This window comes from Leopardus geoffroyi, chromosome B1, assembly GCF_018350155.1.
Source record: "Leopardus geoffroyi isolate Oge1 chromosome B1, O.geoffroyi_Oge1_pat1.0, whole genome shotgun sequence".
Classification (NCBI taxonomy): Eukaryota; Metazoa; Chordata; class Mammalia; order Carnivora; family Felidae; genus Leopardus; species Leopardus geoffroyi.
Genome location: NC_059327.1, coordinates 130,922,841 through 130,946,193, shown reverse-complemented (window position 1 = coordinate 130,946,193; position 23,353 = coordinate 130,922,841). Strand labels below are relative to the sequence as shown.

Genomic DNA, 23,353 nt, shown 5'->3' with positions numbered 1-23,353 from the left:
TGTGTTCTACACCACAGGTGATTTCTTCCTTCAGTTTTACCAATTAAGAAAGTGATCTCCTATGAACTATAGTAACTTTTAAAATTTCATAAGTAAATGTAGCAAAGTACTTTTATTATTACATGTTATTAGGGTTTAGTCCCAAACTTTATATCTGTTTAGAGATATCTAAAGTTTATATAATTAAAATCATGTATCATTTATTGTTTTTTTTAATATTTCTTTGTCTGTCTAGGTCTAAAATCCAAAAGCATTAGTGATCTGGTAAAGAATATAGTAAGAGAACAATTTAAAGTTTTTCAAAATGAAATGCAAGAGACTGTAGCACAGCTCTTCAAGACTGTATCCAGCCTATCAGAGGACCTTGAAAACACCAGACAAATAATTCGGCAAGTTAATGAATCCGTGGTTTCAATAGCAGTCCAGCAAAAGTCTGTTTTAATGCAAGAAAATAGGCCCACCTTAACTGATATACTAGATCTAAAGAATCACATTGTGAATATAAGACAAGAAATGACTTTTACATGTGAAAAGCCTATTAAAGAATTAGAAGCAAAGCAAATTCACTTAGAAGGTGCTTTAGAACAGGAACACTCAAGGAGTGTTCTGTATTATGAATCCCTCAACAAGACTCTTTCTAAAATGAGGGAAGTACACGAGCAGCTTTTATCAACTGAACAAATATCAGATCAGAAGGGTGTTCCAGCTGCTGAATCACTTAGCAATAATGTCACTGAGTACATGTCTGCTCTACATGAGAATATGAAGAAGCAGGGTTTGATGATGCTGCAAATGTTTGATGATTTGCACATCCACGACAGCAAGATTAACAATCTCACCATGGCTTTGGAGATGGAGAAAGAATCTGTCAGAAGTGAATGTGAAGACATGTTATCCAAGTGCAGAAATGATTTTAAATTTCAAATTAAGGACACAGAAGAGAATTTACAAGTTTTAAACCAAACATTGGCTGAGGTTCTCTTTCCCATGGACAATAAGGTGGATAAAATGAATGAGCAGCTAAATGATTTGACTTACGATATGGAGATCCTTCAACCCTTGCTTGAGCGGGGAGCGCCATTTAGAGAGACAATGACATATGAGCAACCAAAAGAAGCAGTAGCTACAAGGAAAAAAGTGGAAAATCTGATTATTGCTGTCAACACCCTAAATATTCTTATCAAAGAACTTTCAAAAAGACACAACTTACTTAGGAATGAAGTGCAGAGCCGTAGTGATGCCTTAGACAGACGTATCAATGAATATGCCCTGGAAATGGAAGATGGCCTAAATAAGACAATGACTATTATAAACAATGCCATTGATTTCATTCAAGATAACTACATGCTAAAAGAGACTTTAAGTACCATAAAGTATGATCCTGAGGTCCATCACAAATGCACCGAAAATATGGAAACTATTTTGACATTTATTCCTCAATTCCAACGTTTGAATGATTCTATTCAGATGTTGTTCAATGACAGTCAGAGATACAGCTTTGTTTTGCAAGTTGCCAAGGTCCTTGCAGATAGTACTAAAGATGAGAAACTAAGTCAGTCCAACTTTCAAAAGATTTATCAAATGTTCAATGAAACCACTTCCCAAGTGATAAAATACCAGCAAAATATGAGTCATTTAGAGGAGAAAATACTCTCAGCCACAAAGATTTCCCAAAATTTTGAAACTAGGTTGCAAGGAATTGAATCTAAAGTGACCAAGACACTCATACCTTATTATGTTTCACTAAAAAAAGGCAATACGGCTACAAATGAGAGAGACCAAGCTATTCAACTGCAGGTACTAAGTTCCAGATTTAAGGCACTGGAAGCAAAATCCATTCACCTTTCAATTAATTTCTCTTTACTTAACAAAACTCTGCATGAAGTTTTAATGATGTGTCATAATGCTTCTACAAGTATATCAGAACTGAATGCTACCATACCTAAGTGGATAGAAGGTTCCCTGCCAGATATTCAGCTTCTTCAGAAAGGTCTGACGGACTTTGTGGAATCAGTAATTGAAATAAAAACTCGAATTGCCATATCGAATTTAACTTGGTATGTGAATCAAACATTGTCTGGTAGTCTTGCAGATATTGTCAAGTCTCAGAAGCAAATAAAACTATTGCCGAAGAAACCCAATTCACTTAAAAAACCAACAGGGAATCTTACCACTGTCCTGATAGGCCGGACCCAAAGAAACACAGACAACGTTCTAGTTCCTGGTAAGCTATTGCTGAAAAAATAAGTTTTAATTTCTTTCAATTTAAAGGGTACTTAGTAGATCTGTGTGGTTTATCAAGTCCATAAAATATAAAAGGCTCTTTCTTGAACTTGGGTAAATAGTTAAGTAATTCAAAGATCACTGATGTACCATTTGAATAAGATTCCATCCGATGTAAATTAAGCATCAAAACAAAACAAGTGCTTATAATGCAAATATTTGTCTACATGTTTCTTAACTTTTCTTTTTTTTCTTTTCTTTTTTTTAATGTTTATTTATTTTTGAGAGAGAGAGACAGAGAGACAGAGCACTAGCATGGGAGGAGCAGAGAGAGAGGGAGACACAGAATTTGAAGCAGGGTCCAGGTTCTGAGCTGTCAGCACAGAGCCCAACATGGGGCTTGAACTCACGAACCATGAGATCATGACCTGAGCTGAAGTCAGAAGCTTAACTGACTGAGCCACCCAGGTCCCCTCTTAACTTCTTTTCTGACAAGACCTCTATAATACAATCAAATTTGCCCCTGTAGGACATTTTTACTTGCATATGTAATTAAGAAACCTATTAGATAATGAGCTCCTGGATGAATGTGACCATACTGAGTCTTATTCATTTTGGCATCATCTGACAAAATGTCTGGTATGCAATAGCAACGCAGTAAATATCTGTTGAATGACTGTCTGATTGAATGACTGCATAAATGAGCAGGAATTCAGTTGGGTAGATCACAGAAAGCCATGAATGCCAAGCTAAGCATCTTAGTTCATTTAGGCTTCTATAACAAAATACCACAGACTGGGTAGCTTTCAAATAACAAGAAATGTATTTCTCACAGTTTCGGAGGCTGGAAAGTCCAAGATCAGGGTGTCAGCCTGATCATATTCTGATGAGGGCCCTCTTCCTGACTTACAGCTGGGGATTTCTTGCTGTGTTCTTACATGGTGAAAGTTATGAGAGATCTCTCTGCAGTCTCTTTTAAAAGAATGCTAGGGGCGTCTGGGTGGTTCAGTTGGTTGAGCATCCGATTTCAGCTCAGGTCATGAGCTCACAGCTGACAAGTTCGAGCCCCACGTCAGGCTCTGCACTGACAGCTCAGAGCCTGGAGCCTCCTTCTGATTCTGTGTCTCCCTCTCTCTCTGCCTCTCCCCCGCTCATGCTCTGTCTCTCTCTGTCTCAAAACTAAAGATAAACATTAAAAAATTAAAAAAAAAAAAAAAGAATGCTAATCCTGTTCATGAGAGCTCCACCTCCCAAAGTCTCCACCTTCTAGTATCATCAACTTTGGGATTGAGAATGTCAACATATAAATTTTGGGTAGACACATTCAGATCACAACACTAAGGCATTTAGACACGATTTTGTAAAAAGTGGTCTTTGAAAATTTGGAGCAATGGGTTGGGTGTGGTAAGAACTGTATCTCAGAAGCATGAAGTTAGCAGTAGTATACAACATGTCTGCAAAGCATGAAACTAGAGATCCCAGTTAGGACAGTATTAGAACAATAAGAGCCAGATCTAAGAAAGAGGTGGTGGAAACAGAGGGGACAGATGTGAGACATGTTGCAAAAATAAAATTAATAGACAGCAGAAGAGTGGAAAAATTGATGATCCAAGGCACCAACAAATCATGACTCGAGTCCTAGTGGTCTCAGTAAGTTTCTCCGTAGCCTTACTCAAGTTCACCTGTCTGGGTCTCTGTTTCTTCTTTTTAAGTGATGGGATTGCATTAGGTGTTTTGTTGAGCTCACTGGTAGAAATATTTGCAGAATGCATTATTGTGAAAAAGGTGAGCTATTCGCGGCCTGGATGCGTGGCACTTGGGGAGGGAGAAACCTAGAATATTCTGAGGTTTTGAATTTGGGAAATGAGAGGGTAGCAATATCATTAATAAAAGTTGTAAACACCCAAAGAGAAGCATAAATTTGGGAAGAAGGCAGAATTCAATGCAGTGCATATAAACTACTTAATAGTCTCTCTGAGAGAAGTGTTTTATGAATATGTTTGGCACATAAATAATATTAAATAATCTTTCCACAGTGAAAAGAATAGCTACTGATTCTCACTAAAAGAAATGCCAGTGTGCCTCTCACATGAGTCTGCTGTTAAATTATACGCCCAGTTGGATGAATTTTTTTTATTTTATAGCTTTCTAATTATGAGTGATCATTATTCTAATATCATATGACTTCATATTTAATCTCTGGATGTTTTGATAATATTAAATATCACAGAATAATACAAAGTCGAATTGTTTCTTGACTACCTAAATTATTGTATTTTACTTATGACTTCCTTCCAATTAGTCTGACCCAGGCAGACTAACCTGGTCATGTGCAATCATAGAATAAACGATTCAGACTTACATGTTTCCAAGGCAAAAGTAGTAGTATTTCATTACAAGATGTTCTTATAATAATTATTTTAAAATTTTTTAATGTTTGTTTATTTTTGAGACAGAGACAGAGAATGAACAGGGGAGGGTCAGAGAGAGAGGGAGACACAGAATCTGAAGCAGGCTCCAGGCTCTGAGCCGTTAGCACAAAACCCGATGCGGGGCTCGAACCCACAGACCATGACATCATGAACTGAGCCAAAGTCGGACGCCCAACCGACTGAGCCACCCAGGCGCCCCTATAATAATTATTTAAAAAAAATAATCAGTTGTTCTTTTTTGCATTTTATTTCCGTCTTCGGTCTTCCTGTGAACATTGCAAATGGGTTTCAGTTAAGCTCTATAGTACATGTGATCACACAGCAGGCAAACCATGTCATTTTTTTTTTCTTAAACCAAAAAATACCTGAATCCATATAGTAAGTATAAAATTTGAATAGCTTCAAAATTAGTTGAGGTAAAATGTTTAATATAACTTAAGAACTTATAAACTTTTATAGTATAAAGAATGCATGTTAGGAGCTTAGGAAAATTATATTTAGATATTTATATAGCAGCTGACTCAGTATTGGGCTTAATGGGCTAATAATTAACTTAGTTCTGATCCTCTTTTTTCCAATGATGCCTTGATAAAGTTGCTTCCTGTTCTTTTATTTACTGGAAATAAAAAAAAAATTATAGGCTTATCTACCAAAATTAATAATTAATTAAAAGTTATTTATTTTATTTCAGTAAAGATAGCCAATAACAATGTCAGGGCAATAAAGATATATTGGCCTAATTTCGTGAACTGAGTAGATAGATATTCACTTTATGTAGGACCAGCAGCATAACGCGTAGGATCCTTTTAGTGGATGCGTAGATATGCAAGCTCATTAAGCCGGCTTCTATGGGCCATGAAACCAATGGCATTCACTGAACGGCTCAGCAGGTGAAGTCTACGCATGGTGATAAAATCAGTGGACTCAGGCTAAGTTCTCCTATAAGAATAAACCAATTGCAATTAACTACTCCTTTCATAACCTGTTTCATACTAGGGGTGGGACAGACTGGCACACTGGCTAAATATGGCTATGTGTCCTTTGACCTTTGTCATTCTATTATAAATACCATGTAGCCAGAGTGTTCTCCTACCTAACCAACATCAGAAGATAATTTATCATCTTATGAATGTCACAATAATATTATTCAGATTATAGTCAGTATTTGCAGAATAGTAAGTTCAGTTAGTAGAATGAAAGAACCGTATAAATGTCATTTAAAAATGTAATCTTAATTTTCATACTGATAACTTCCTTTGAAGCCTAATAATAGTAATATTATAATAATATAATATTGAATACTACTTATTAACACTCAGTATATCACAGGCGCTATAAAAATTATACCATATATTAGCCCATTTAACAATACTTATGAAATAGCTGTCATTGTTGTTATTGTTGACTATAAGTGAACTAACCCTCAGAGAGATGAACCGACCTATTCTGCTTAGGTTCGTGCAACTAGTTAGTGATGGAGCCTGGCCCCTGGTCTCTTGGACTCAGGGCTCAGTCCTCAACCACTATGCCCAGAGATTGTGTAGTAACGTTCACCCGCCTTTCTCTTCCTTCTGCTTCTGTTCAATGCATCAAATCTATCTCAGTGTCTGGCCATACCTGAATATTCCAGATGGCCAGGATTGATACTCACAGAGAGTTTCCTTTCTTGAAGATCCAAATATTGCCATTCATTCCTGCACTTACCAGGAATTAAAGGTGCTACTTTCCAGTTTGGATTTTCTGTGATATGGCCAGTGGGCAGTTGTCACTGAAAGTCACCATCAATGATTCACAAGATCTTTTTCTGACTGATGCAATAGAAGGGAAAAATTCAGAGTCCTCATCCCTATCAGTTCCTTGTGAGCCATCCCCATATTCAGCTACGTTAATCATGATTCTTCCTAGGCCAGTGCTGATAAGCTGTTCCAGTTGAATCACTAAATATTTGATTGTGTCTAAACAATATTCCCATAGACACCAAGAGGGTTTTATTTCATCTTTGAAGATTTGTTTGTACAGCAATTGGCAGACTTGTCCCTGCAGAGAGGGTTTGGCTGCTTGCCTTCTAAGAGGAGCTGAATTCTGCTGCAACACGTCAGCAGCAACATCACTGAGGACGCGCACGCCCTCCTCGTAAAACCACTGACTTTTTTTTTGTGACCCTTTCCCAGTGCTTACCAAATATACTTAACACTCATCATAAACTTCTTTTATTCATAATTGCCCCTTTAACCACTCCTCTTAAGAAAGATTACATTCTACATAAGACTTGCTGCTGTACTAAATACACTTCGTAAAATTATTGCTGAGGATATAAGTGATTTAAAAGAGAAAAATAGGAGCCTGGATATTTAACTGTTTTATACCACTTTAAAACCATATCTAATTTTTGTGACTGTGCATTGAGACAGTTATGATGACTATGGAGCACTGATTTTGGAATCAGGAAACCAAGATTCAGGTCCTGTCAGCAATGTATTTATTTCTAACATGTCATTTATTTTTCTAAAACTTGCTTTCTTATTATAAAATATAGAATAATATATCTACCTCAAAAGTTTGTTTTGAGGATCATGGAACTAACTTGTATACAATACATCATTAAATTAGTTACATCCATATGATACAATTTTTTTAGCCATACCTGATGTTTATGGTTTTTCTCTAATATTTTCAATTAACACTTGACATATAATCATTTACATATATCAACATAATTTACAGACTCATGGTATTCCATCATTCCCTATCTTTATAAATCATTGTATTTTAAATTCAACATATGGGGTGCCTGGGTGGCCCAGTCGGTTGAGCTTCCGACTCTTGATTATGACACAGGTCATGTTCTCACTCTCATAGTTAGGAGGTTGGAGCCCACATTGGGTTCTACAGTGACAGCATGGAGCCTGCTTGGGATTCTTTCTTTCCTTCTCTCTCTATCCCTTCCCTGCTTGCTCTCTCTCTCTCTCAAAATAAATAAATAAATATTAAAATAACTTCAACATATGTTTATAACTGAGTTAATGCCTATCATATAATGATAACTCAAAAAGAATAGGATACAAAATGTAAAGGCTTAAGTGTAAAAAAATGTATCTGTGTTAATAATTGCTGGAAAATACCTGCAAAAAGTTTAATAATGGTCTTTTCCAAGGTAATTTCTACTCTTCATGTGTTTTTCCATATTATAAAAAAATTAACATTTTCAAATATACCTCAAGATAACGAATAAGTTGGGGCACCTAGGTGACTCAGTTGGTTGAGTATCTGACTCTTGATTTCAGCTTACATCATGATCCCAGGATCCTGAGATTGAGCCCTGTGTCAGGCTCCATTCTAAGTGTGGAGCCTGCCTAAAATTCTCCATCTCTCTCCCTCTGCCCCTCTCCCTGGATTGTACTCTCTCTCTCTCTCTCTAAAAAAAAAAAAAAAAAAAAAAAAAAAGGTAACTAATATGTTGACTTCTGTACAAAATAGTTAACTGTAAGCTAATTAAATTTTGAAGGACAAGTGCTTGAATTTAGAATTCATGATATATCAGGTCTCCAAAACCACACACAAGTTTGGTAATCTGCCCGAAGCACTCATGGAACTCGGCATATAGTTATGCACAGAGCTAAGGTTTATTATAGTGAGAAGATACCTGATAGAATCAGAGTGGGCAAATGATACAGGCAGAGTCTGGAGAAATCTTGTACCAGCTTTCTTATGCTCGCTCTCTCCTATAAAGGAGCACGCTTGTGCGTGTTCTTTCTCTAGTCCCCCTTGCCCCGCCCCCCCCCACACACAAATGCAGTAATGTATGTGCAATATTTCTTACCAGAGAAGTCCTTCAGATGGTCAGCACTCAAGGGTTTTATTGGGGCTTGTCTTAGTCAATTCAGGCTGCTGTAACAAAGTACGATAGATTAGGTGGCTTATAAACAATAGAAATTTATTCCTCACAGTTCTGGAAGCTGGAAGTCTCACATCGGTGCATCATGGTTGGGTTCTGGAGAGAACCCTCTTGCAGGTTGCAGACTGTACATGTCTTATATTCTCCCATGGCAGAAAGGGAAGGAGTGACAGAGCTCTCTGGGGTCTGTTTAAAAAAAAGGCATTAATCCCATTCATGACGACTTCACCCTCATGACCTACTCACCCCCGTGCCAGAGTCCCCACCTACCAATACTATCAGACTGGGGGGTGGGGGTCAGGATTTCAATGTATGAATTCTTAGCCAACACAAACATTCCATCTATTACAGGACTGGCCATGTAGGCACCCTCTGCCTAGCATCTACCACAACTCCAGACTCTCAGAAAGAAAACAGATGTTCAGGATACCCACATTATTTGTACAAAAAGTCGGGGCATGGTGAATGACGCTTACCAATTAGGAAATGGCAAGAAGCCAAGTGCCCAGATGTGGGCTAAGGACAAAACCTTGCAAGCAGGCCTCTCTAAAGCTAGCAGTCTCAGGCCTGCTCCATTAATTCTTTTCTGTTCATGATCGTAAAGATATTCATTATGTCAGAATTGATTAGCAAGCCTGTCTGCTGAGGATAGTCTCCCCAGTTTGTGTCAATAAAACATACCAGTGTTGGAGAGAATATTAAATGTGCTATTTTCATTCATGGTTCCTGGGAGAAGAAAAGACTCCCCAGGTTTCCATGTGATTCTCCTTCAGATGGAAGGATGACGATTGAGGAGAGGATGCTGACAAAACTGACAGGCCCTTCCTGTACCTTGTCTTGTAGTAAAGTGTCCATGGTATCTGAGGTGAGCAGGCAGAAACCCATGTGTTTGATACTCACATCTGAACCAAAATTTGTAACACATGGTCTGACACAAAAAAGGAAAGGGGACAGAATACCAAGTCCCCATTTACACAGACACCGAACATGCTTAGGTTCTTTCTCCTGAATCACAGGAGCTATTTCTACAATAGACTATTCTTTGGCACCCAAGAGTTGAAAACAGATTTGATTATTAACCGGTCCATAACTAGGGGCTCCTGGGTGGCTCAGTCGGTTGAGCATCTGACTTCGGCTCAGGTCATGATCTCGCGGTTCCTGAGTTCAAGCCCCAAGTCGGGCTCTGTGCTGACAGCTCAGAGCCTGTAGCCTGCTTCGGATTCTGGGTCTCCCTCTCTCTCTGCCCCTCCCCTGCTCATGCTCTGTCTCTCTCTCTCTCTCTCTCTGTAAAAAATAAGTAAACATTAAAAAAAAAATTTAACTGGTCCATAACTAAATACAATGAATAGATGTCTTTGTATTGGCATCAAAAACACTACAAATTGAAAATTGCACATGATAGTATGATTTCATACATGAGTTATCAAACACGAGAAGGAAAGTGTAGGGATTATTAAATCACATATTGTGAACTACTGTCTGAGCAGACATTATAGTTACATCTTCACAAAAAATTGAAGCATAAACATAATAGCTGTACCAAATTTTAACTGCACATGAAGTTTGAGAAACATTTAATTGTCAATTTCACTATACATAGCTTAAAAGTGACCCTGAAAAGAAGTAATAAGTATTTTATTATAAGATTACTTTGAACTATTCAAATATGTTTATGTTGAATACCATTCTTTGGGGGGAAAATATGACATGTCACCTTTACTGATATCATTATTGATATCAGTATCTGTCAGTATCAGTATCAGATATCGATTTATTTTTTTAAATTTTTTTAACGTTTATTTATTTTTGAGACAGAGAGACAGAGACAGAGTATGAACAGGGGAGGGTCAGAGAGAGAGGGAGACGCAGAATCTGAAACAGGCTCCAGGCTCTGAGCTGTCAGCACAGAGCCAAAGGCGGGGCTCGAACTCACTGGCTGTGAGATCATGACCTGAGCCAAAGTTGGACGCTCAACCAACTGAGCCACTCAGGCACCCCGACATTATTGACCGATTTAAACTCAAGACTCTTCAACTCCAAAAAATTACCCATAATATCATTACACAGGGTGTGGAGAATTAAAGAAATCAGTGAAAGAAAGCTATTGCATGGCACTGTGCCAGAATGATAGAGGAACCAAAATATACATCTACCTTTTACCAAAAAAGGAAGCCATTTTTATGGTTAATCAATGCTCCTTTAAGAATTCTTTTCTAGACTTTATAATCATAAGCAAGTGTTAAATTTTAAAATATGTATGGATATTTAGATTTGAGAGGCATCAGCATAAAGACAGTGTTTTGAAACTCTGGGTGTGGGTGAGATAAGCCAGGGGAAGGTATGCATTCTACAGAGAGATGGGAAATAGAGCAGAGTCAGGGGAACAACATCCTCCAAGGGTGGTGGAGAAAGAGAAGTGAGGAGAGAATAGTGAGAAAAGAGCAAGAAGTAGTAGGACAAGCATATCTCAGGTGGATGTTAGCCTCTGATTGTATTCTGCAAGACTGCCGTATCATTGGAAGTTATGAAAAGTACTCAAGTAACCCAAATAGTTATCTGGGTACTAATGAGATGGCATCAACTCTACTTTCTAAATATCGCCTAACATCAGTGACTTTATTGTAATCTAAGAAATTTTCTTAAAAATCTCAAATTGCATATCTCCCTCTAGATCTTTAAAAATACCTTCCTAGATTAAAGGTGCAGTAAAAGTATCAGATAATTTTTATAATTCAGTGTTATATTACCCCAAAGTGTTGTGCTCAAACTAATTTAAGCAGTTTTTCTCTTAGGGTCAAATAACTATCTTAGAATTATTAGTTATTTGAAAAGAGTAGCAGTTCCTAACTGCTCAATTCGACAAATATAACTGAGTGCTAAATGGAATCAGGTACTGTTCTAGGTATTTTGGATACATCATAACTTTTTTTTTTTAAGCTATCTTCCTGAAGTTTACACTCTAGCAGTGATAGAGGAAAAAACAATTAATAAAAACATAAATTGCATTATATGTTAAAAGGTAATAAATGCTATGCATAAAAGGAAAAGCAGAGAAAGGTAAGGGAATCAGTGTACTGCAGGATGCACCAGGATATGCTGGGAGCAGATCACAACATTATTAAATAAGATGATAGGATAGGCTTCCATTGATAGAAAAATAGTGAAGTCGGCAAGAAACTGGGAATATAAAGATAAAGAAAGCAAGACTCTGGCTCAGAGACTTTGTAGTTTTGTTTTAACAAAAGTTGATCATAGAGGATGTGCCTAGAGAGCAATGTGACATTTGGTTGTTGTTATGTTTTATGTATTTTTATTATTTTTAAAATTTTTCATATGCTGATGAACACTACATAGTTATAAAACTATTTTGAATATGAAAGAAATATACCAAAGTATGTACTAAGCACTAAATGAATGCTATATGTTTTCATTATTATAAGGGTTTCATTTCTTATTAAGAACTGGGTGTTTGGGCAAATCTCATGTAAGAGGGAGATTTGGGCTGAACATTCATTAATGAACCATTTACATCCTGTGTTGAGTATACTATGTTCAGATTCATTCTCTTGGTAACAAAGATTTTTTTTTAACATTTATTTATTTTTGAGAGACGTAAAGAGATACAGTACAAGCTGGGGAGGAGCAGAGAGAGAGGGAGACACAGAATCCAAAGCAGGCTCCAGGCTTTGAACCCTCAGCACAGAGCCTGACACAGGGCTTGAACTCAGGAACCATGAGATCATGACCTGAGCTCGTGACCTGAGCTGAAGTCGGATGCTTAACAGACTGAACCACCCAGGCACCCTGAAGATTTTTAAGCAGGAATATGGCTAATCATGTATGTGCATTATTAAGTTTGAGTTCTTTAGACAGACCAGTTAGAAAATCATTATAACAGCTCTGGCATGAATAGATGAACACAGGAATAAAATGGAAGCTGGGAGTATCAGTTAAATGTGAATATATATTTAGTAGAAATTATCTAATTGAAAATACAAAGACTTAGAACGAAGAATAACAGCAAAGTTTGAATAAAGCATCAATCCCATAAAGATTTCCACTAATGGAAATAGGAACATTAGAGGAAGCACAGATATATACAGGAAGGGAAGTTTAGTCTGTGATACATTAGTTTAAAAATCAATTATTTCTGCAGCGGCGCCTGGGTGGCTCAATCAGTTAAGTGGCTGACTCTTGATTTCAGCTCAGGTCATGGTCTCATGTCTCATGGTTTGTGAGTTGGAGCCTGGCATCGGGCTCTGTGCTGACAGTGTGGAGCCTACTTGGGATTCTCTCTCTCCCTTTCACTCTGCTGCTCCCTGCCTCTCTCTCTCTCTCTCTCAAAATAAATAAATAAACTTAAAACAAATCTATTTCTATCAAAAGTTCATAAGTTAATTAGTAATGTAAGCCTCAAATCAAAAACTGGTTTGCAGGTAAAAGTTGGAAATTACTTGCACAGAGGTGATGTTCAAGGACACAGAAGTAAATTAGAAAGCTAAAGAAAAAGAAAAGAAGATAAAAACATGGAGATATCCTATGTTTGATGAAAGCGAGAAAGAGAGAGAGAGATCAATGAAGGAAAAAAAGAGAAGGAGTAATAATAATCAGGAAAGTATATGTATCACAGAACTCAATCTTTAAGAAAAAAGAAAATGAAAACAAACAAAAAGAAAGCATAGGGATGTGGAAGGAAGCACAGTCTGTGAGTTTTGACAAATGCAGTCATATGATCACCACAACAACCAAGACAGAGAACCTGTCCATCACCCATCACCCCCTCTAAATTTCCTTATGTACCTTTGTAGTCAGACTCTACCTCTACTCCCAGTCACTGGCAACAAGTGGTCTGTTGTCTTTCCCCACAGTTTTATCTTTTCCAGAATATTTCATAAATGAAACGCATGTACGTAGGCTTTTGAGTCTGCTTTCTTCCACTTAGTACGCTAGGTTTGAGATTCATCCGTGTTGTTGAATGCATGCCTTTTCATTTCCCAGTAGCGTTCCACTGCATGGACGCACCACAGATTGTTCATCCATTTCCCAGTTGAAAGATATTTTGGTTATTTCCAGTGTGAGGTGATTATGAAGAAAGCTGCTATAAACATTCATGCATAGGTTCCTGTGTGCACACAAGTTTTCATTTCTTTTGAATAAATACATAGCAAAAGCATAGCTTGCTTGTAAAAAAAGCATAGTTTTACTTTTATAAATAATGGCGAACCACTTGCCATTTCCACTAGTAATGTACAAGAATTTCTCCACAACCTTGCCAACCCTTGGTATCATCAATATTGTTTATTTTACCATTCAGTAGATGTGTAGTTGTATCTAATTGCGATTTTATTTTGCATTTTCCTAATGACTAATAGTGTTGAACACATTTTAATGTATTTGTCATTTTTTAAATACTGTTTTTGATTAAATGCTATGACTTTTAAGAAAAAGGTGAAAACAGTTGATGATATCAAATAGAAACATTTAATTTCCTAGGTCATGTCTTAAGATAAATGAATGATAGGGGCTCCTGGGTGGCTCAGTCGGTTAAGTGTCTGACTTTGGCTCAGGTCATGATCCTGTGGTTTGTGAGTTCGAGCCCTGTGTCGGGCTCTGTGCTGACATCTCAGAGCCTGGAGCCTGCTTCAGAATCTGTGACTCCCTCTCTCTCTGTCCCTCACCTGCTCATGCTCTGTCCTTGTCTCTCAAAAAGCAAATAAGTGTTAATTTTTTTTTTAAAAAAAGATAAGTGAATGATAATTTAATGACAAGGTTAGAGTAAATCTTCTGGGACAGAGCGAATACATTTGTGAAGGATAGCAGATAGGATTAAATGCGTTTTAAAGCTATATTTGAAAGGCTGAGAAAAAAGATCCCAGAAAAAGTATCAAGAACAACAGATGTGAGTTAAAAAGAAGAACAAAAATAAAAACTGATGACTTGAAGGAAAAGTAGTAAAGATGGTCAGAAACAGTATTTCCATCCATTTATCCACCAATGGATAGAATATGAGTAATTAGAACAATGAGTTTGGAAACTTAATATAAGCAAATAAATACACTTCTCTAAGTTGTTGGCAAGGAGCATATGAAGCACTTTTAGAGCAATGGAAGGATAAACCTTATTTGAAAGGAACAATTTTGATAAATGCAGACAGAGACTAATGCTGAAAGTTAATGCATCCATAAGTATGAGGGTGGAATCATTTTAGAGAGCATTGGAATTGGAATGAAAAATAAAGTCCTAATGTTGTATGGGAATGTTACCTTGACCTAAGTTGTGCAGTAGATTTGTACATCATACTCTTCTCTGTATATGACAAAACTGGCCCAGAGGCAATGTCAAGTTTCCTCACTCCTCTTTGGAAACTCCATTCTGCCCCAAGCAGAGATCAGGGTTATCTTCCCTCTGCAATGTTATTGTTTAAGGAGGGAAAAAGAAAGAAAGAAGAAAGAAAGAAAGAAAGAAAGAAAGAAAGAAAGAAAGAAAGAAAGAAAAAAAAGAAATCTTGATGCTAAAGCAGAACTAAGGAATAAAAATGCAAAATGAATCAGGTAAATACTAAATAAAATGACAGTAAAATATATTAGATAAAATGTATTATATATAACATTATATGTACTATAAATAAAAATAAAAATGAAGAAGACATCCATATAACAGGCCACTTCATTTTATTTATTTATTTATTTTAGATTTATTATTAATTTTATTTATTTGAGAGAGACAGAGAGAGCACAAGTGGGGGAGGGGCATAGAGAGGGAGAGAGAGAGAATCCCAAGCAGGCTCCGTGCTGCCAGCACAGAGCTTGATACAGGGCTCGAACCCAAAAACCCATGATATCACAACCTGAGCTGAAACCAAGAGTCGGACGCTTAACCAACTGAGCCACCCAGGTGCCCCTGCCACTTCATTTTTTTCATTAACTATCTATTGAGTAAGTGTTGAATGACCCCTGAGAAAGCTTGAGTGGACAGAGTGGTAAATTCAACACACTCCCTCTTCTCATGGACCTCATAGATGTCACAAGTAATTATAATAGAGAACGACAAATATTAGCAAAGGCAGAGTGCTTTGAAAATGTAAGGAGTTCTCCAGTCAATTCAAGTTTTACGTGAACATTTATGAAATGTAGAAGTAGGATTAATAATAAAGTGTAACTTGAGTACATATTAGGAGCCTGAAAGCAAAGACCAGAACAAATTGAAGCTTATGAAACATTCCAAGTCAATGGCAAAGGAATTTTAGTCATGTTCAGAGCAGGGAAATGAATATTGAAAGATTAGTTATGCTACTTACCCAAGATAGTAGAATGTTGAGTTGGCAGAACTGTTCAACTAATCATACTGACCTCCACCAAAGAAAATAAATGGGTTATAAAGATTTTAAGAGGTTACTGAAGCCCAAGGTAGGAGAGAAGCTGTGGAAAGTTTGCTTGAGATGATTCCGTGTCTCTAGAAAAACATGCCAATGACATCATAGCATCAAACTCTACCTGGTCTTTGAAAATGTGAAGAAAGGATAGAGTGTTGGGTTAAGAATGTGGTCATCTATTCAATCTTTCATTAATCTGTTTATTCAACTTTATTTTATTATTTTCAGTTTTTAATTTCACTCCAGGTGGTTAGCATACAGTGCTATTAGTTTCAGATGTATGATATAAGTGATTCAAGAATTCCATACAACACCCTGTGCTTCTTTATTCCACTTTAAAAAGACATTTTAGCACTTGGTATGTCAGGCACTGTGCTGGTCAGTAGTGACACAAAGTTTAATAGAGGATCCAAGCCCTGACTTCACAAAAGCTCACAATCTAATCGAGAGTCAGGAGGATACGTGAGCAATTACACTGAAGTTTGATAATTTCAACACGAGAACTTCTGAGCATCTGACAATAAGAGAATTAATGTAATTAATCCTATTGACAGGGATGAGAGAAGATTTCAAAAAGAAAATGATGCTTTTAGGGGGTCTGATTTTTGTTGTTAATTCAAGAAAAAATTGCCTTTTGAGCACAAGCGTATGCAAGAACTTATAAAGATGCCTAACCACTTTTTAAGTATTTTAGTAATAAGGTAGAAATGTGAGTCAGATGATGTACAAAAGTAGATTTTAACTGATTGTATAACCATAAATAGTTTCAATTTATAAATCAATGTCAATCAGTCTTTAGTTGTCTGTTATAAAACTCTGTGCTTGACACTGATCCATTAAGTATTTTCATCAGTGACTTAGATGAACTTAGATAAAACATAAGTTTGATGAGGCTGGGAGTGTTAATTTAAAACATTGTATACAGAATTAAAGAACAGTTTCTATGGACAGATGGTAAATCAAGTCTAATAAGATAAATGTAATTATTGGTAATAATTACAAATCCATTCTAAAATGAATTAAATAAATATGAGATTTTAGATAATTTCGGTGACATCAGAACATAGAAGACCTGTTATGACACAATGTAATGCAGTTGCAAAAATTGAAAATGAACACTTAATACTTATGTAATATTAACAAAATTATAAGGTTATTTCATTTCAGTATGAGGTCATAACGGGCAACTGTCACTGTAGCCTGCTCTAATTAGAGTCAATTCCCAATATATCCAGTTCTGGAAGACATGGGCATAATTTTATGTATCATGGTGTGGATTGTTTAAACAGGGATTTGGAGACCAGAGTTGTTTAAAACATCAAAGAAGGCAGAGAAAAGGACTTAAAACACAAGTGGCAGAAGCGGGTGCAGACCAGTGTGTGAGGCTCCCTGGACAGGTATTCAGTAGGAACATGAGATGCCTCAGAAGGCAAACCATGTGTATTCTCAGCAAGTTCCAGCTACTACAGCAATAGGAGCAATCACACTCAAGTGAACCCCTCCTCCAGATGAATGATCCTGCAAAGGAATCAGAATAAAGAATAAAATGTCATCCTCTGAAACAACTCAGAGAGAACAAGGAAATACCCTATTCCTAGAGGTAATGGAATGGGAGGGAGGAGAAGAATGAAAAGCACATCCTACACATTAAATAGAAAGCAAAGGCCCTGGTTTTATAGAATCACAGTAGAGCCAATAGGAATACAAAAAAGTACATTTCTAGAATTTCTGAAGTTCTCCTGCCTTGAATAGGTTTGATCCCTGATTCACGCATGGGGGCAGAGTCTACAGGTGAGAATAGCATTTTCCGATCTGGGAAAATAAGACTTATAGAGCTGATCAGATTGCATAAATAATTCAGTGTCCCCTCAGCGCCACTGCACAGTTGATTCATTCCTAATGAAACACTGTAATTGAACACTACCCTGTGAGTCGATCACTGGGCTAGATTCGGAGAACATGAAAACAGATGAAGCCAGTGCTTTGACATAAAGAATTCACATTTCTATAGGTAATGGAGAATCATTGAAGTTTTTAAAGCTAGGAAGCAATGAGCTAGGTTTTAGAAAGATAGGTAACAGTAAATGGAAGGGTTTAATAACCTATTCACTTGGTTGAGAAATGATGTTAAAAAAAATGTAGGCCAGTTCGAGACATTTTTAAAAAGATAATACATACATGTAGTATTTTCCATAATGAGCAAATCAGTTTATTGAATATTGAAGAAAATATATCAAAATAATTTAAACCAATTTCTAATTGTGTAATATATATTTTCTTTGCAAAAAAATTCTAATAATACAGGCATGTAGTTTGGTCACATTATATGTGAATTTGAATTACTTAAATATGAATTATAATGTATATAAGATATTTACAGATCTCACTTCTTGAGAAAAAGGTTAAACAAAGCAAATAACCCTAAATTTAAAAATCGACAATCAGGATTAGAAATGAGTAAATTGTAAGCTGTTTACACTTTTGTCACAAGGTGGCGCCATAGCGGTAACTGTGGCCGGTAATGTATTCCCTAACCTTTTCTCTGTGTTTACATAATTATGAATTACCTTTATAACGATATTTATAATTTGAGGTTTTCCAAATAATTGAAATTATTCTATATCTAATGAGTGAACTGGAACTTTCTGCCTTCGGTAAATCAAATGGGTCAGAAATCTATCTCATTCTTTAACTGCTGTCTAATATTCCTTAGGGAAAAGATACCTATAATTTATTTTACAATGAAATGGTCATTTAGGTGTCTTATAGTTTTTCACTAATGCAAATTATGTCATAGAGAACATTTTTTTAACAATTCTCATTGTATACATAGGCAAATGTCTCTGGATTTTATATTCTTTCAGGAGAAATTTCTGGCTTTGAGCACATGAGCCTTTTTAATTCTGATAAATATGGTTAAATTGTTCACTCAAATGTTCTAACAATTTAAGGTCTAACCAACATTGTATGAGAATGCCCATTTTTTCCATAACTGAATATTTTCTGTCTTTTAAATGTTGCAACCTGATATAAAAATGGTGGTGAAGGGGCGCCTGGGTGGCGCAGTCGGTTAAGCGTCCGACTTCAGCCAGGTCACGATCTCGCGGTCCGTGAGTTCGAGCCCCGCATCAGGCTCTGGGCTGATGGCTCAGAGCCTGGAGCCTGTTTCCAATTCTGTGTCTCCCTCTCTCTCTCCCCCTCCCCCATTCATGCTCTGTCTCTCTCTGTCCCAAAAATAAATAAAAACGTTGAAAAAAAAAATTAAAAAAAAATGGTGGTGAAAATTTACTATTCCTTATTTAGTGAAGTTGAATAGGCTTTAAAAATGTTAATGAACTTTTGTGGGTTTTGTTCAGTATTTGGCCAGTTCATATCACTTGTCCATTTTTCACTTTTTTTCCCACAATCCTTTGGATTGATCAGAGCTTTTCATATCTTATGGATATCGTTCGTTCGTTCTTTGCGTTTGTCAAAAAAATTTTTCTCTTAATCTGTCACTCATCTTTGAACCTGATGATGATGACTTTCACTGCAAATGTGTTTTGTTATTGGGTGGTCAAAGGTCAGGATTTTCTCTTATGGCTTCTGGATCTTTGTTTTGTTTTGCTTTGAGTTCTCCAAAATGTTACAGCTCTACAAAGCTATTCTTTTCACTTGATTGTAATATCATTGTATGGATTGTTTGGGTTCATGTTTTTGTTTTTTATTTTTTATTTTTTTTTTTTACATTTAGTGTTTTTGTATGTGGAAAGTACGTTTTTACGAATATTTAATTTATATTAGCACCATGTATGTACCCACGTTTTTTCTTCTCCAATGATTTGAAGTACTACCTTTATCAGTTCCAATATATATAAATCTGTGTCCAGATAGCCTATTCTGTTCTACAGTTAAGCAAAATCTTAACATTTTCACGCAATAGATTGTCCCCACTTTGAATATCACAGAATGATCCTCACTTCGAAGAAGCAGTAAAAGGAGCTCAGAGAGTTAAGAGGTTTCATGAAGTCCTGACACTATACTGGCGGCCAACCTGGGCCTGGGAACCCATTTTTCTTATTTCTGCTTCAATGTTTTTCCCATTCAGCTGCAAACTATAATTTAAGATCAACAAGAAAATAGGTCACTTTCAGCCTCTCTTATCTCGATTCTTTCTTTTTCAGGAACAGAGGGGTATTCAGACTGCAGTAGGTCCCCATGCCAGAACGGAGGCACATGTATAAACGGAAGGACTAGCTCTATCTGTGCCTGCCGACATCCGTTCACGGGTGATAACTGCACCGTCAAGCTGGTGGACGAAAATGCTCTGGCTCCAGGTAGGAAAGCGCACGCAGCCTTGGATTCGCTCAATGTCATAAAAACATTGTTTGAAAATATTCGCAAATGATTAATCTGGACTCTTGTGAGGATTCATTCCTTTTACTTCTGAAATTTACCGAATGACATACATGATTCAAGCGGAATGTGTGTCAGGTAAATCCATATTGATGTACCCTTGTTGAAATTTTCAATTTTGATATAATAGAGGCAGTCTTTTTTTTTCTTGTACATCTTAAAAGAAAACATAGATGTACATACCTGATTGATATAAACTTTCTTCTCAAACAAGTTGATAAAGAAATATACCTTTGATTCATATCAGATATGGTCATTTAAATGAAGCTTTAATAAGTAATTAGCAGCATGTCTTCTATGAAGGTTAAGCTAACAGTGCCATTGTGACTGGGTGAGACTTAGAATATGCTCAGACGTACTAAGTAGAACCAAATGCCTTTTTTGTCCATTTACCTTCGTAAGTATTGCTTGTTACAAATTAAGAGTGTACCATTTCTGATTTTTATACAAGAAAATATGTGCAACATTTAAAATATATTTTCTTTAATGATGGCAAAAACATATTTTAACTCAGGCTTTCTTCAATAATATGCTGCATGCCAAAGAGTAAATGTTTTAGTCTATTTTTAAATCTCAGCCTTTGTAAGTACATTTGGCATTAATTACATAGAAAAGTGCTTTTGTCTACTTCTCTATAGTGCATATGACTTCGTCTGGCTTCCGTTTTAGCCTCTAGAAACTGTTTGACAAGGTGCTGGAAAAATTGTTTCTACATCATGTCAGCTTCAATTCCTACTAGGGGCTTTAAAACATGCTGGCATAACATAATAACCATAGAGTGCTTTGAATTCCTTTATCTCTGGAGAGATCAAAGCAACACTCGAATTAATCTTTGAGTCATTTCTATGAGGGATGTATTAAGCGTTATTATCATTCTATCCGGATCTGAATGGAGAAACTGAGGCTCACAGAGGGCAAATGATTTGAGATAAGCCAGCCAAGAGGCAGGCATATCTGCCTATGCCCTTGTTAAATCTGTTGAATGACCTTTTTCCTTCTGGTAGCCCTTTTTATAACTGAGATAAAATGATAAAGAAATGAGGAAAGACAATATTTAAAAAAACATGAAAATTGACTCCACTTTTTTTCCTCTAACAGATTTTTCCAAAGGATCTTACAGATATGCACCGATGGTGGCATTTTTTGCATCTCACACATATGGAATGACTACACCTGGTCCTATCTTATTTAATAATTTGGATGTCAATTATGGAGCTTCGTATACTCCAAGAACTGGAAAATTCAGAATTCCATATCTTGGGGTGTATGTGTTTAAGTATACCATTGAGTCATTTAGTGCCCATATCTCTGGATTTTTAGTGGTTGATGGAAGAGACAAGCTGGCATTTGAATCTGAAAATATTAATAGTGAAATACGCTGTGATAGGGTTTTAACTGGGGATGCCTTATTAGAATTAAATTATGGGCAGGAAGTGTGGTTGCGACTTGTAAAAGGAACAATTCCAGCCAAATTTCCCCCTGCTACTACATTTAGTGGTTACTTGTTATATCGTACATAAATTAGTATGAAAGACAGACTATCACCTTCACTGAGAAGCAGCCAGAGTTTTCCTTTATCTTTGCATGCACATCTGCTCTGTTTTTGGCTTTCTACATGAAATGAAAATCAACTTTTCTTTTAATCTGAGTAAGCCTGTAAGTTTGTTTATGTCATAAAATTATTTCACTATCTCTCGGATGACCTGAATACGAAGAAGTTTTGCTCGTAAAGAGATTTAGTGACACGGAAAACAAAAGTGCATTTGTTGACATATGATTTTTGTCTTCTCCAGTTAAGTAGTTTTAATGTAATGTAATATGATTAAATGGCAATCATTCGATTTTGTCAGTCACAGTAGTCTCTACAATAAAATACTTACCTTTTGTTATTCCCTATGTATATAAATATATAACATACATTTCCTAAGTTCAAAATTCAAATAAATTACTGAAAGACTAAGAAGTGTTTTTTTGTTGTTGTCTTTTTAACTTTGATTTTTACTCTTCATTATTGGGTTGATCAGTTTTATATATTAAAATTTCATTTGTAATCAAACTTAAGAAAGTTGTATTTGAAACTTGAAATATGCTTAACTACCATTCTCTGTAATTTAGAGGTTAAAGTAATAATTGACAAATAGTAGAACATTTACATCTATGTCTAAGCATGTATAAGTGTTTCTTTTACCTGCCTCCATTATACAATATCTACACGGAAAAAATAAAAGTTTCCTCCGATGAGTATCCTTCCAAGGCAGTGCAATCAGGCCTGCTCATCTTCTTTTAAAGGGACATAAGATTCCAGAGTAATACTACGATTTATGTGATGTTCACTCTGTCCTGATTCTCTTCTACGGAACTTACATGGAATGTGTCCTTGATTCCTCACAAAAACTCTTGTAAAGTGGGTATTATTATTATCATGTTTACAGTTGAGGAAACAGACACGGGGAGATTATAGGATGGACCAAGCTCCACAACCAGCAAGGACTGAGGTGGGATTTAGAACCAGGCCAGGTCTTCTCCAGAGTGGAGAGTCACCCTTCGTCTTTATTGCCTCCCATATATGTACCACAATTTACATGATGACCTCTTTAGCTTGTTTAGAGTATTTTATTATAACACCGTTATTGTAGTGGACACCGTTAAATATACATTTTTTTTCATGTTTAATAAAGTATTTCTGAAGAATAGGTTCCTATAAGTAAATAGTAAAAATAATAATGAAAAAAAGTCTGGCTTGGCAAACATTCTTCAGGAATTAATTTACTTATTGCTCACTAGAATCCTATGATATATACATATAAGGCCTATGACATACATATTAAGTATTATCATCCTCTTTCTACTGCTAAGAAACTGAGGCTCACAGAGGGTAACTACAGCAAACTATGGGAAATTTCTGTAATAAAAGACAAGCATATTTTTCTTATTTTGATAAGTACTATCAAATTGCCCTTGAAAAGATTTGTGCTGATCCATAGTCCCCTTTTGCTCATGTAAAAAAGCATTCTTTAGCTCCTCTTCACCCTCATC

At 36.2% G+C, this 23,353-nt stretch overlaps 1 protein-coding gene across 2 annotated transcripts in view; it reads left to right on the top strand.

The window, feature by feature from the left end:
- The window catches only part of MMRN1 (multimerin 1), a 69,507-nt gene extending 47,232 nt beyond the window's left edge, over positions 1-22,275 (top strand). For both annotated transcript variants that reach the window (XM_045472912.1, XM_045472923.1), the window contains 3 exons: positions 236-2,224; positions 20,086-20,238; positions 21,416-22,275. In XM_045472912.1, the coding sequence (XP_045328868.1) occupies positions 236-2,224; positions 20,086-20,238; positions 21,416-21,837 (2,564 nt within the window). In that variant the 3' untranslated portion in view covers positions 21,838-22,275. The remainder of the gene's footprint in view (positions 1-235; positions 2,225-20,085; positions 20,239-21,415) is intronic.
- Positions 22,276-23,353: the final 1,078 nt, after the last annotated feature.